General features: G+C 42.5%; 1 protein-coding gene across 1 annotated transcript in view; it reads right to left on the bottom strand.

The window, feature by feature from the left end:
* Nucleotides 1-6,269: 6,269 nt before the first annotated feature.
* Grin2a (glutamate ionotropic receptor NMDA type subunit 2A) overlaps nt 6,270-16,042 on the bottom strand; it is a 447,114-nt gene continuing 437,341 nt past the window's right edge. The window contains exons 13-14 of the mRNA XM_075942009.1: nt 15,436-15,674; nt 6,270-11,614 (exon numbers count right to left, since the gene is read on the bottom strand). Coding sequence (XP_075798124.1) covers nt 9,815-11,614; nt 15,436-15,674 — 2,039 coding nt within the window. The 3' untranslated portion in view covers nt 6,270-9,814. The remainder of the gene's footprint in view (nt 11,615-15,435; nt 15,675-16,042) is intronic.

The raw sequence follows: 16,042 nt of genomic DNA on the forward strand, positions 1-16,042 counted from the left end.
AACTGTGCATACACATAGGCTAATCTAGACTTCCCTTGCTTACATGCCAAGAAACTGTAGACAAACAAACTCACCCTAATAGGACATGCACTTCTCTACAGTGGCTATACCCACCGCAGGCCATTGCCCTGTGTTGCTGGTGGCACCCTAGTCACTGCCCACTGCCCAGGCCATTTCTCCTTACTGTCCACCAAGCCTTCCCCACTAACCATAGTAGATATTTTTTCTGAGCAACTCTTAAGTTCATGGGAACCTTTAGCAAGTTACACACAGCAGCAGCAAGAACACAAAGACCACAGATCCATTTCTCATTTTCATATCAATTGGCAGAAATTATCTTTATTAGAAAAATGAAATTTCCTGTATTTACATTTTTACACTGTATGATGGGCACTTTCTTTGCCCCGGGAGTTCTGTACATATCAGTTTGCACACACATGTCAAATCCCATTCCTTAAAACAGTTGATAACACATTGAACAAAATTAAAGAGACATACTACAAGAAGACAACCATAGTATATACTTCCTCTATCATAGAAAGGTGTTAAGCAAACGTGTAATTTTGTAGCTATGCTTGGAAATATTTAATACAGTATTAGCACTTCCTCATGCAGTGGATCAGAACATGACAGGTATAAACTGCTGTGACTGGGTGAAGATCTACTCCCGAATGAAGACCACTGAATGGAGCACACAGCTATCCTTGGGCTCCATCATACGAGATGTTAAGCTAGTCCTGATGTGAGTTATAGATGGTGTTTCATGTAGCTGTGGATGGAAACCCTCTGCATATGTATTCAACCACATTCATACCGGGCTAAAGATAGACTCACACATAAACCCTTTATGGACAAGTTGTTTAATTCAAGAACTCTCCTGTGGGCAATGGGTAGCTTGTACATTATGCAAATCTTACAACATGACTGGAAAATGAATAGTTTACCCTCTTTTACTGTCTGAGAAGGCCGTTATTTATGAATTTTATGAGCTATTTCTTATTCAAGCCACCAATTAACTCACCTAATTCTTCCTGATATTCAGCTTGAAATATATAAGTTCACATCCACAAACATCCCAGTGCCATATAAACTATGATGAATTCTACCAATTAATTTGGCAAGGATATGCTCTTAAATATGTTTTATCAGGGGAATGAACACGTGTAACATTCAGACTTCGAAAACAGCCATAAAAACATCTGTAGGGACCTTCAGGCTGGGAAAGCATCTGACCCACATTTATTTTGTGATTATATGTGTTTTCCAATGACATGTTTTCTACATATCCCTGATTTAATATCTTCTTTGAAAAAAGTTGTTCACTTACATAGTTTTCAATGAAAAATTTCAACTAACACGAACGTTAGAAATGTCAGCGTGGTCATTCCAAGTTCATCAAAATTTCAAAGAAGATTGTTCAGATTTGCCACAAAATCATGTTTAATCTTCTGCTTCTGACATGGACTATTTCCCTAATGGTCATGGCCTCAGAGCTGTGTCTACAAACTTAATACATTTAAGATATTTTTAAAAGGAAAATAGCTTTTAAAAGTCAATGCCATTTCTTAATGTGAATTAGCCTGACCTGGAAGAGAAACAATTCAATACGTCATACATGCTTAATGTAAAAACCTCCAATGAATTCAAAAGGCTGTGATTGTTTCTCATGGAAAAACAGACAATGCGTATTTATATTTCTGGACCTTCACTACTTGTTCAGTTATCAATAGTCTTTGATTCGAGCCCTTTAAAATCTTGAAACAGCAAAATGTCAGATCAATGAAAAATATTGAAAATGCCAAAGACAAACCTATGCTAGCTGGAGAACAGTTAACCTTATCAATTTAAAAGGCATCTGTGGTATTGGCTATGCATTATGCTAATATCCTTTTGAAGGCTTCTAAATCCTCCCCAAAGGTGTGAAAGAGAATTAACTGGAAGAGGTTATGACCCAGGGCTACTGATAATGAGGAATGTTCTAGAATTGTAAAGATGCAGACTTATCATCGGTTTGCTGATATGGTACCTAAGCGGAATTGGTGAGTGAATTTCTGATTTGCTTCTTCCAGAGCGAATCTGAGGAATAATTCCATCTTAAATAAGTTGTGGTCCGCTGGAGAATTGTGTACTTTGAAATACAGCTCCAAAGAGATGGAGAGCTCAGCCCCATTGTTGGGACACTCCACTTTCTGCAGAGTTTGACATCCCTGGGAGAGTCTCCTTGTCTCTTGCAGAAACACATGGTCTCAGAATAGCTGTTAAATAATAATAACCTCTGTGATTTTGTTTTCATTTTTGAGACAGGCTCTCTCATAGCCCAGGCTGGCCTTCAATTCACTATGTAGCCTGGGTGTAACATAAACCCAGGATCCTTCTGCCTCTGCCTCCTGAGTGTTGGGATCACAGGCATGTGCTACCACACCCAGTTCATGCTCCTAGAGTTGGGCATGGAGCCCAGTCCTTGTGTGTGCTGTGCAAACGCTCTACTAACTGAGCTGTATCCTTAGCCCCAGTGATCTCTATAGTAAGAAGCATCTGACTGTCTGCTTGGGGGATGACAATACCTGGAAAATTATTCTCAGGAATCAAGCTAAGGGCATTTATACTGTGTTCAAAGACTCCCCAGAAGCACTTGGAGCAACGATTGCATTTTTTTTTTAATAAAAATGTAACTCTGGAGCCTTCCAAAGCAATTTTCCTTGTGATCCCAGCTCAATCTTCTCATCTATAAAATGGGCCTAGTGTGCCCTACCTCACTGTAAATATAAATGCCGGGAAAGAAGTATGGTTTAGAACATGGGTGGGATGGGATGCCCAGATGGCACTGTGTGCTTGGGAGCATCATCTGCATGACTTATTAGTCACCATGCCACTCTTGGCTCCTATGAAGTGCTGTGAGCATCCCACTTCAACACTCTTCCTTGGGATATTAACAAGTGTTGGTGCATGGACAATTATCCTGATACTAATGACCAGGAGTGCACCTCTAAGGCAATTTAACAAATGGAACAGACCAAGAGAAACAACAACAATAACAACAACAACAACAACAACAACAGCATTTTAATAGCTGGCCCTCAATCACCCTGACGACTAAAGCATTCAGTCATTTATGCAAAACTATTCCCTGTTCCCTGCCCTCCCTCCGAACTCCATTCCGTCTGCCTGGCAAAGATAAACCAACACAGACAGGAGGACCAGCGAGTCTGCAAACAGCGTCCTGTTGAGAAAGGGGTGACGGTATTGAAGAGCTTTGACTGAGGACCACAAGGCAGTGTGTGCATGTGCGTGTGTGACTGCTCACACACCCGGGAAAGCATACTATGTACATGTGTTTAACGGTACTAGCCCTGATGCCAACTGTTAGAGAAGAAAAGAGATGGGCAGAGGGATATTTAAGGTTAGGCACATGCTAAATAGAGAAGGTAAATTTTCGAAGCAAACAAAATAGAAAGTAAAAAAAGTTAATGCCGAGTGCAAGCACAGGGAGGAGGAGAGACATGAACAGTGTTCCAGTCTGGGAAGGGGCTGTGAACAGAGGAGGAATCCCCAAGAGTTCTTGATACACCCCAAACCAGGCAACCTGGGAAGGATGCATGGGGAAAATCCTTGGGACCTCAAATTAATAAATCTCTTTCTGCTTCTGGTCTGACCTCCATGTTGCTAATGAGGCTTAGAACAATCAGTTTCCTCATCTGCAAAATGGGAACAATAATACTTAATTTTAGGTTAAACTCATTCAGTATAGAAATAGCTGGGTATTTCAAGATTCAGATGCTGACCCATGGTGCACACTCATGATAAGCAGAAACTATAACATTCTCCTATGCATAGAATGGTACACATAGTGTGAAAATCCTCCTTCCACACCCTCCCCACCCCTCCATCCTTCTGGAAACACACCTGGATTCCCTTCCTTCACATCCTTGCCCTCTCTTTTATTTTTCACTAGGGAACCTGACATTTCTTTTGCCATCCATGGCAGCAGGCACTTGGGACTCCACAAAACATTCTTTCCCTCCCCGCCCCCTGACCTGTCCACACCCTGAGCTAACAAAGGTCTTCACAGGCCATAAGTGACCTAACTGGTAAAGCTTTCTCTACGTTTCCTCTTTCTTCCTTACACCATGGTCTATTTTTCCAATCCTTTGAAGGATTTTCCAGCTCCTTTGAAGCATTTGAGGCATGATTTGGTAAGCCATGCAGGACTGGTTGGAGCCAGACCCAAGAGTACTTGTGCAAACAATACAAAAGAACGAGTTTTCACCTGGTTAGTTGCTCCCATCCCCCCCCCCCATCGCCTCAGGGTACATCAAACAAATCAAGGCCATTTGCAGGGATGTCAACTGCCTTCCCCAAAGTTCCTTAAAACTCAGGGACGAACCTTTTTCTTTTTTTAAAAAAAATAAAAAGGTTTGATCATAGTATCAATTATTTTTGATCTTCTTACAATAGCATATTATCTATTTCTAATTTTCACTATTTAATCTGATTTTATTTATGGTTGTTGGTTATCTTTTGTATTTTGGAATTTACTTCTTAAACCAGAGACTACCTATAAGAAGAGATTCTATTTTCCATTCCATTTGCTGCCCCATGGTCCCAAAGTGGACTTCAGATGAACTGCCACCTTGTCTAGTCCTCTGGGCTGGCTGGCAGCCCTTGCTCAGTAGCAGAGATGAGACCTCGTTGCTGCCAGCTTGCTTCTTTGGTCAGAGGCTTTAAACTCTACCCTTTGTGGATCTTCTCTAGAGGACAGGCCAAGAGAAGATCTTCTCTTCTCCGGGGCCCTGAGAGAGTGAGGGATTGCAAAGGAGCTTAAAGAAAAACCAAATTCAGAGAGTCATGCTTGATTTGCAAAGAACAAGGAACAAAGAAAGCCAGGGCAGTTCTGTGAGTTTCTCTGGCTCCTACTCCAGAGGGACTCATGGGGAGTGTCTTCCCAAAAGAAACCTAGAGATATGTCAGCTTGGTAAAGGTACCAAGCCAGAAATCAGACTACAGAGTCTTGGGTTCCAGCCCCAGCTCCGATGCTCTTCCATTTTACCTTAGACAGATTACTGTCCCTTGTCACCTGCCACTGTCTCCTTTCCCCAAGATCTTGATGTCATTACACAAAATCCATTTAGTCTAAGCTTTTTCTGGACAGGCATCTTGTGTTTCTTCTGTGCTGATAGCTCTTCTAGTCACAGATGAGCCGGGAGAGATTTAAATAGGAAATCTACATCTTTTGATGGGTTTACAAAAGCCACATGTAAGTCCACACCAGCATCATAGTCAAAAATGACTGTAAGCAGTATATATTGCACACTCCTCACTCCGAATTTTATTCCTTAAGGGGCCAAGAACACCAATGCTCAAGGCCCCTTGAGCCCTGTTATCCTTTCTAGAGCCGATATTTAAAAAAATATAATGCCCTCTCTACATAAATATCCTCCTATCAAAATAATCAGAATGGGTTTTCTGTGTGTTCACACCATCACCACCATTTGATTTTTAACATAAACTTTACAATATGTACAGGTTTGTTGGGATAATACACTTAAGTGTGAATTGTAGAAACCGAGCGTGTATAATATATACATGTACATATGAGCAACTGTATTCACAGAAGTGCATTGTTGGGTCATCTCTGATCTGCATCAAGCTGACCTCGTCAGAGATATTAGAGATGAACACAGTACAAAGGAAAATGGCTGACTGAAAAATGGTAACTTCGCATTGGAAAACTTTTCAAGTAGAGACCCGTAAACTCCCAATGAATGCTTCTGACCCTATTTAACCAAAAGAAGAGGGAGGACACATAGACAGGCCAAATTTCGACTCAAGTAGAATAAATAATGCTTTTGGAAAGAAGGCCTCTTTTCTTTAGACCTTGAATTACTATTAAATACTGACTGATAAATTTGGCTTCCTCCTAAATTCCATTTCTTGAAATCCAGTTAAGTCTATGATAGCCAAGGTTAGTGCCAACCAGCTCCATCTTGAAACAGGTTGCAGCCTTTTCTTGAGGATTCCCACAAAAGCTCCACGCAGATAAACAGTACAGAGATGTGTACCCCGCCAATGGGTACATCCGCTCTTTTGATGGAGATTTTCGCTTCTCACGTTAGTATTTATTTAGGTCTTAAACCGCAAGCCCCTCCAGTGCAGGGTATTTATTTATATGACAAGCAATTACTAAAGCTGCACTTTTTAGGTTTAAGGGAGATAAATTTTTAATCACCATTTAATTAACACCAACTTTCGTTTTCTTTTTCATTAGCAATTCTATTTGCAAAGAATTCAGGGCATTTGTCATTTCCTGAGAAGGATGCAGAATATTAATACACATCAGCGGTAGACACATCAAATAGAATAAACAACGTGAGACAGTGTGACTACCATGGATCGTTTGACTAATTAACTGCTTTGGCTAAAGTCCCATTTAAATGAAACTATTTCATTTGTAAACAAGGTGTAATTTTCTTTTTCTCTCCCCAGAAAATAAGTGTGAATTGATATGACGGGTTTTGCTGAAATGCATAGATTTTAATGTTTCCACCAGAAAGCTAAATATTAACCCTTCTCATGGATCGTCTGAGGCAGGGAGGGGAAATCCCACAGCATGGCAGCCACTATTTAGCTTGCTACAATAATGCAGAGGACAGAGCAGTCCCCAATGGTGAGGTTACCACCCCTTGCTCCCAGGCAAGTCTTACTGACAGGAAGACACATCACTGGGGGTTTGCCTTTTTGTAACACTGAAGCCAGAAGTGGCCTGAAACCTACAGGTGTAAAGGTGGCAGGACTGTTCCCCAGAGCACTGAAGTTTTACAGAGTTAGGGTCATGTCCTGGAAATTTTCTTGTATGCAGGATATGGAAGCCCGGCTATTTGAGTTCAAATACTTCCATCTGAAGGACAGTTTGGTGTTTTCCAAAATGGGGAACCCACCAAAGCTTCCGAGATGACAAGCTGGCTGTTGGGTTCAGGGATGCTGGCTTTTTAGCATCCTTGAGCCTAAGAGCTTGGAGCCTGAGTTTAACACTGGGACCCTCTAACACAGTTCAGGGCTTCCCATCCAGTCCTCATCGCCTCCTACGGTAGGCTCCATCTGCCACTCCTTGTGATAGTTTTCCAAGGAATGGCACTCACTTGGATTACCTTCAAACAGGTCCACATAGTCACCTTCCACGTGGAGACTGACCCTCTCAGTTTCTTCTTTGGAATTATCGCATGTAAGAGTCAGAATTAGTGCAGGAGGAAAAAAAATATGTTTACCATACATCCCCTAACTACCAATGAGTTATTTATATATGTTGGTGTTAAAACATATATATTCTTTCCCATTACACAATTGGTAATAGGTATGTTTTGGAAGCAAAAGCCTCATTTTAATTTCTTTCTTATGGGGTTAATAGAAAAAAAAGATTGATCCCCGGATATTCTGGAGAAGGTTTAGAGGAAGCAGCACAAGTGTAATTTGTGCTCCCACTGGAACTCAGTGGCATTCAGCAGCTGCCCTGGGCTTTGAGAACAATGCAGGAAAACAGAGAACTCTTTGGATTTATGGCAAGTCACTACTGTGTATTCTAAGGAGACTTCAAATTCCCTTCTGTGAGGACACGACAGAGGTCCTAGCAGGAGGAACACAGGTCTGGAATGAAAAGGGGAAACAACGTGAAGGAGTTAAAAGACACTACAGACACTGAAGCCTAAATTTAAGATCGGAAACTGGGGAGACTGTTTCAGGTTCTCCAATGCAGACTTCTCCATCTCTGGAACTTAGGGAAGGAGAGAATGCTGGATCCATGGGAGAAAATGTGATTTCGAAGTTTATCAACCTCTGGCACAGCCTCAGCACCTTCTGCGCTCTGTCCTCACCCCCTCCACCGCTCCATCTCTGGCACTCGGCTTATTGCATCGCTTTCCACATTATGGACTACTGGAGATCTGCTGAATGTTTCCACTGCTCCATTGAATGCATTCTCAAGCTCTACGAGAACTCCCCTGCCTCCAACTACAGGACAATACCAGCTACAAACCAGAACACCCCATGACGAAAAGAAACAGGATGGAATTTCAACCTGTAGTGCTGTCCTTTTCTCTGAGAACCCAAATCAAAACCCAGTACAAAGGAAAACAGGAAAGGCTGGTTGGTCCCTTTCATAGGAGCAAGACACCAAGATGGCTAAGTCTTGTGCAAAATACCATCGCCAGATATCCCAGCTATATCAAGGTCAAAATGCATTGAAAATATAATAATTGATAGAAAAGAAGCAAATAAAATGTCTAATTTATATTATTTGCTATTTAGTGATATGTCTTTTTCAAAAAAGTATCATAACTACCTTTTGGATCTTTTTTTCAAAATCTGGTAGAAAATTTATGTGCTAAGAAATTTTCCATGCATGAATAGTCCCCTCACTGTCTCCAATTTTTTAAAAATAATGAGTATCTGTCCTATCATATGCACACAGGCTTGAGGGGACCAAGAACAGGACAATATGGGTGACTCAGGAATGACAAATGCATTGAAGATTTCTCGTCTGTCTCTGTTGGTGCTAAGGAAATAGTGCACATTTCAGAGGAGGGAAAACCCTGTCTTACAGAGTTTATCCTTAGCTGGGAGGGTGCTCGTGACAGATGCACAAGTGGTTTATCGTCTGAAGGCTTTTGATTTGAGGAGGTTTGTATAGAAAGAAGTGTCTAATAGAGTTTCCTGACATTAAGGAAGATAAATGTAAAACCATGCTAGCCTTGGGCACACAGAGGGCATGGTACTTCTTACAGATTACACATGGCTGCTGGTACATGTCACCACATTAACAACTCTAGGAACACAACACACAGCTAATTAGACACCATCGTGGCTTTTTGGGGACAGAACATGTTACAATTACTCTGGGAGGGATCGGGTAAGAGATACTATACAACCCTGAGTCATCACCAGAAGGGAGGAAACGCAAACTTACGTACATAAGTCTTCAAGATAAACTACAACGGCCACTATGTCATAGACAGAAGATCCACATCTAGATATCAAAGACAGAAATGTGTTTATGCAGCGCCGAACAAGACCACTGAAGCTGAGGGTGAGAGATATGCACACATTAACATCCAAAGAGATTCTTCTAGCTCTCCACCTGAGAGTCCCTGTGGCTACAGATGTGTTCCAGATGTGTCTTGGGGACAGACTACAATGAAAGTAGCATACATACGATGAGCACACTGATTTGCTATTCTTTGGGGGGGAACCTGGAGTTCTTGGGGGCTGAGCCAGGGTTGTAATGGAAGGCATAACAAGAAAGCTGAGAACTGTTACAAGCCAAACTTCTTAGTCCTTGTGCGGGTCATTCTTACTACAGTGCGGATGCATTCTTAACTGTCTTATTGTCTGTGTTAGACGGACATGCATACCATATTGCTTATTCTGTGTTAGAGAAACTGAGGCATTTCTGATGTGGAAGTTACATGGTGGATTGACCTTCATGGAATTTGGAAAATAGGCAATCACCAACAACACTGTTGCCATCTGATGCACCATTATTGCCACCATACCCAGTCGGCAAATCTGGAAGACTTGCCCGTATTCATTTATTTGTTTTTGGTTAAGGATTCACCCATCTGGCATGTGCTGTGGTCAACACATACCTCACAAGATTCCTTGAGTGAAAGATTATGGCATGGAGCCATGTGCAAAAGAGCCAACAAAAAAGTACCTCCCTAAGTCCTCTTCCTTCTAGCAAGGTACTATGGGACATCTAACATTTACCCTCCAGTACGTTGGCCATTCCGTATGTTTCCTTATAGATAAACACTGATGGAAGATTTTAGACATCAGATTCAATACTAGGCATTTTCTTGTACACGCGTCTATTGCTGCAGGAATTTAAAACCCTGGGGGTAGAGTACATGTTATTCTTATTTGCAGCATAAGGCATAACATGCTCTGAAATGTACACATCACTGTGGCCCCGACTGTCCCTGGAGCAATATGATGCTGTTGACCTCAAGGATGACCGAAGATAGCCGTCATTTACTGCCTGGGATGGCAATGAGTGTTTGTAGGGGTCCGAGGGACATCTCCCAATAACTAAGCGTTGGTCATCCCCATACGTGTGAAGGAAAGGATTATCAGAGGTGTGGTCTGGCAAGAGAGACTTGCTTCTCTTGCTGTCCTCCAGACCTTGGGGGAAAAGGGAGCTTTTATTCCCTAAGAGTTTGCTTGAGGGGACACTGAACAGGCTCCCATATAAGTTGCCCTCTAGAAGCCGTTCCCTGTCCTTGAGGCTTATGCTCCGGGAGGGCTTGCTAAGGTCTATCTCCCTGGGCTTGTCGAGAATATTATCATAGGAGTGCTGCCGGTTAATCCTTAGCTTGTTCTTCTGGAACTGGAGGGCGTTGTTCTGGGACCAGTCCTGCTGGTAGGCCTCTTCCTGAGTAGCTGGGTTCCCTGTCTCCTGGAGCATTTGGTCTTCATCAATGTCATAGAGGTTCCCCATCCGCAGGCAGGCATCACACTTGAAGGGAGACCTCATGGTGAAGTGGCCTGAGTAGGTAGGCAGGTTCGAAAGGCAGCTTCTGCAGTGTGTGGAGTTCTGCCTGTATCGATCACTGCCCTCACTGTGCGGGGAACCCTTGTCTTTCAAGGTAAAGTGCTTGGCGTAGAGTTTATACTGGTCATTGTTGGGAAGCCCATCTTCATTGTGTAGTGGGTTCCTGCTCAAGGGCAGTGTAGAGTCTCCCTTGCGGAAGTTCTCATTGTGGTCTTGGTAGGTATCTGAGAAGCCCACATTCTCAGGGAGGGAAATGTTCTCAACAAACTGTGGAGGATCTAAGTGGAAACTGGGCTCCTTCTCACCATCGATGGTGTAGATCTTATCCCTGGGAGAGCTTGCTTTGGTTTTCATGTAGGTACGCTCAACCTCGCTACAGTCCTTGGGGTATTTGGAGGCCATTGACCTTTTGAAGTTATCCTTGGTCTTGTGGTTCTTATTGTTATCTGGTTCCCTGTGGCATGTGGCCCGGCTGGAAGTTTCTGAAATGTCAGAGTGGGCTACCTCTTCTGGAAGATACCTAGGACTCTTTAGGGAGTGGGTCCTATTCTCCACAATCTTCTCATCCCTCTGTGAGACTGGGTTCTGGTTCAGAGAATCCTGGCGTAGAGACTCCATGGACTTCTTCCAAAGCTGTCGTGGTCGGGAGTTCCCTTTGGATTCAGTGCTGACAGCCACCTCCACGGTGTTAGGGTTGGACTCATTGAGAGTGAGAGGATGCTGTCCTTGGAATACATAGTTACTAAGGTTGTCTTTGTGCCTGTTGGCCACAAATGTTTGGAGTTCATTCATGTTGTCCCCAAATATGCTGTCTTTCCCTTGAAAAGACCTATTGTCTGAGTATATTAAATTCCCCTTGTCTGAAACCATGTCCACTATAAGGGACCCTCTTTGGATGAAGTCAGAAGTTCTTTTAGGTGAGTCAATTCTTGAAGAGTTCATGTTGGACATGTTGGAGATGTTCTTGGCAGACCGAAGAAGCTTTAGCATGTTGCTCTGTGACCCAGTCAGATTGAAATCTGGAGACTTTTTCTTTTCTTCAATGTGCACACCATGGATACAACTGTAGATGCCCTGTGGATGAGGAACACAGAACACATCAACAGAGGTTACCACTATGTCTAGATGACACGAGTATGAAACCATTTGCCCATCTGAGCTTTACCTGCAAAAGTGAACTATGGATTTCCTGTGGGAGTCATAGAGAGAGATTGGAATTCATTCTGAATCCTGATTATCTTACTTCAATAGATAACACTGGTGATGTGTAAGTATTTACTCAGTATTGAAATGTTCTATTAGGACTCATCTCATAAGTCTCAGAAAGCTCCAGAAATTTACACGGTTCACAGGACTTTATTCAGATTATATAAGCAGTAACAATTGTTGGGGAGAGGAGACTCCATGACCATTAGAGCTAAGAGACTTTTTCAGGTAGACCATTGGAGCTACCTACAAGTCAGCAGGAAGCTCCAATAATGAAACTAGCTGCTCTACTGTTGACAGGGGAAGGGCTCCTCGCTCATGCTGCTGTAATAGGTAGAACATATTTAGATTTGTAACCTCCTTTCTTCTACTCACATCCAGATTTTGACCACCATACCTATATGAAAACAATTAGATCAAGCCTGTGGAATTTCATCTGCCTCCTCCTAAGATTGCCAGGAAGCCATCCTGAGAAATGGATTCATGAGGCAGATCTGTTGCAGACTTTGACATAAAATAGTAGGAAATTTGTGTCATTGTGACTCTGATCATGGCTTTCCTGAGCCCCATGGCTACATCAAACTCAACCCAGAAGGGATGCTCTCAGAACTGTGAAGTCTGAACTCATCTGGACAGCTGCACTTTGTGTCTGAAGACAGTCTCCACTTCAGCCTTACAAAAATGCTGTACATAAAGCATGATCATCTCAAGTTTAAGCAACCTTTGCTAAGACTGTGTCCACCTAAGCTTTGTGTTTAAGGTCCAGAACCTAGGAACTAGCACTATGCCAATTCCCTTCTTCCTTCTTTTCTTTCCCTTCCTCCCTTCTTCTCCCTCTTTTCTTTTCTATCCCTTCTTCCCCTTTCCTTTCTTCCTTTCCCTCATTCTATCCCTTTCCTCTCTCTTCCTTTCTTCTGCCCTCCTTTCTTCATTCTTCCCTTCCCACTCTTTCCCTTGTTACACACTTTCATCTACTCCTTTATTCTCCTCTTCCCCTCCTTCTGTTCTTCCCTATTCCCAGAGTCCTTAAGTTCCTTCCCTTCTATCCCCATTTCATCCATTCTTGGCCTTTCTATTTCCCTTCCTCCAGCCCTCCCTTCTTTCCTCATTTCCTTTCTTCTTTTCCTTCCCTCTCTCCCTTCTTCCTCCCACCCTTGCCTCTTTCCTTCCCTCCTTCTTTCTACTTTATCTTTAGTCTCCTTCTCTGTTTCCTGGTCAGTTTTACTGAGAATGCTAGAACACTCAGACTGTGGACACAAGAATTATATAACTCTGCCATGTGTTTCATAGAATCTGGCACATTAGTTAATCCCTAATTAGTCATATAATATAATCTTACATGTAATCTAGAGGGAGTCTCCACCTATGTGTGAGAAGTTGATGTTTCCTCTATGTCAAAGTCAGGTAGGGTCTTTGTCTCCTCTCCTTGATGTATTATGAAAAACACAGTCTTATTTTTTTTTCTAAATTTGTACCTTTATTCTAACAAGCTCCCGTTCTCCCTCAGGATAACCTATAGACTTCTGTGCACCAGCCACCATAGTGAAATGTGCTCCCCTGCAACCGTGAACTGCTGGCTGTGCTCCCCTTCCACTTTGAACAGCTGGCTGTGCTCCCCTGTCACTTTGAACAGATGGCTGTGCTCCCCTGCCACATTGGACTGCTGGCTCTGCTCTTCCTACCTCCAGAGACACTGATCCTTAAGGAGACTTATGTGTACTTATTGTCTGGTGATTGTTTTACTCTGGGCTGCAGGGCCAGTGTCCTGGAAGAACTGGCAATGAGGAGAGGCATCCTCTATGGAGCAAATACCCACCTTGGGAGCTTTCAGAGCATCACAAATCAACACCCTTGGGAAGAAGCCCACACTCTGAACTTGACTAATGTATGTGACTCAACTCTGTATACAGGTCATGTGTGTGTGTGTGTGTGTGTGTGTGTGTATACAAGTACACTCATGCTCATGCCCATGATCACATAACTATTCACACATGTGTGCATAGGCCAAAAGGCAAGTATGGGTGTTGCTCCTTAGGAGTTGTTATCTCCCAAGCTTGTTACTTCCAGGAAAAATAAGATGAAAGTTTTTTTTAAAGCCCTCTTTTAAGCTTTGGGGCCCCAGTTTCCTTATCCATAGAACGGTGTGATCATATTAACCTCATGAGGTTTCACAATGAGATAAGAGAGAAACCAGATCTGACTCTGGCCATTATCCACACCCACCTTGCCATCACTGGCAATCCTGCACTGTAGGCTTATTACATCAACCAACATCATGGGCTGAACTTTCCATTTGTCTCTTTAGTACAGAAAGGAGGCAGGGAAATAATGGTACCTCCTTATCTATACTTATCAGGTTGCTCTGATTTAGAAGACAAATGATATCGGAGGAGAAGAGCCTCTGCCCCACTGGACTCTCTGAAGCCTTTGGGATGCACCAGTAGTGGCTGGGTATCCCTGTCTTCCCTGGAGGGTGGGAAAGTTCAAATTCTGCCAACAAAGCCTCACCTACACTCCCCAGTCCTCTCAGTTTCCAGCCCTAACATGGTTAGGTGGGGATACCGGACTCAGTTCATGTCTCATGATGATGATCCCACCAACGTGGCTGTCTGTCTCAGAGAGAAGCTGGATTTACAAGCAAATGCAACAGTGTGCATTTGCTTAACATAATCCCAGAACCATTTGGATATGAAAAGCCTTTAGTAATTGGCTGGGAGAATTAGTTTAAAGTTGGCATAATTCCTAGCTATATGCATGCACGTTGTTATTTTTAAGCAATCTGTGTGTTTAGATGCCATCAAGCTAATTAGGAAATATGTATTTGCACAGAACCCAAGTCGAGTGTAATTGAATGGAGAAAATAAATCCTCCTCACGGAGCTAATGTGTACCTTCTGAGTCTCCAAAGTCCTCAAACTCACCTAATGCTAAGATTACACAAACTCACTTTAAACTAATTATTTCATTTCCCCCAATAAAGAGCAGCATATAAAACTAAATGCTTTTCATTAAGATGGGAAGATGAAAGAAACAGGTAGATCAATTTAAGGAAAGATATATGATAGATAACTAACTAGATAATAGATAGATGAAAGATACATGGCAATGAGTATTAAATAGATTGATAAATTTACAGATGATGACAGAAAGATGATAGATTGATATATGACAGATGACAAAGCTAGATAGACATATAGACATACAGATAGATAGATAGATAGATAGATAGATAGATAGATAGATAGATAGATAGATGATAGATAGATGAAAGATAGATAGATAGATAGATAGATAGATGATAGATAGATAGATAGATAGATAGACAATAAATTATTGATAGATGATAGATATATAGATGATGGATAAACAGGTGTCAAATAGAGTGGTAAATGATGACAGATGGTTGATAAGTGATAGATAGATGATAGAGATGGATGAATAGACATAAATGATAGAGAATAGATGGATAGTTAATAGATTGGTAGGTGATAGATAAATGAAAGATACAGAGATGATGATGGTGATGATAGACTGATTATAGGTAAATAGATGATTGACATAGGTAATATATAGATGATTTGGTAGACATTAAAATGTCTCAGGAATATGCAGTATGTGCCTGATTCTCTGAAACCTCTGTTGTTCCAGACCTGGCTGTTGTACCAGGAAGGAGCTGTTTGGGGTACTGACCCTGCTGATAGAGAAGAGTAGCCCGGGTCGGTCAGAGCACACGCCCGTGAAGCAGAAGCGCAGCTTCCAGTAGAAGAGGTGCTCCCAGATGAAGGTGATGAGGCTGAGGGCCATAGCCGCAGCCAACATGTAGAACACGCCCGCCATGTTATCAATGTCCAGCTGACTGCTCATCACCTCATTCTTCTCGTTGTGGCAGATGCCTGTAAGCCACAGTGTCTCCAGTTCCTCCATCTCACCTGCACAGAACAGAACACCAACAGGCAGTGAAGACCTGAGCACTTGCCTTGGTGTAGATACTTATGAGTTGGGACCATGTACATGACTTACAATGGTGTGACTTTAAGGTAAGTTGCTGAGCTTGGCTGATCTTTGGCTCTCAGTTGAGGATAACACCTCCCTGCTGGCATTATGGACAGGATTAAATTAGGTGGTATTTACAGTGTGGTGATTTTGGCAGTTCCTGGTACAGTTTTGATCATGGTTACAGTCTCCCCATATTATTGCCTTTGTCCTCTACATGCCCCCAAAGCCCCTCCCACCCAGGCTCACACAGGATAGGCATGCTGCCGTGGAAAGACTTAACGTCTGAACCTCTCACTTACAT

The sequence above is a fragment of the Microtus pennsylvanicus genome, chromosome 11, assembly GCF_037038515.1.
Source record: "Microtus pennsylvanicus isolate mMicPen1 chromosome 11, mMicPen1.hap1, whole genome shotgun sequence".
Taxonomy (NCBI): domain Eukaryota; kingdom Metazoa; phylum Chordata; class Mammalia; order Rodentia; family Cricetidae; genus Microtus; species Microtus pennsylvanicus.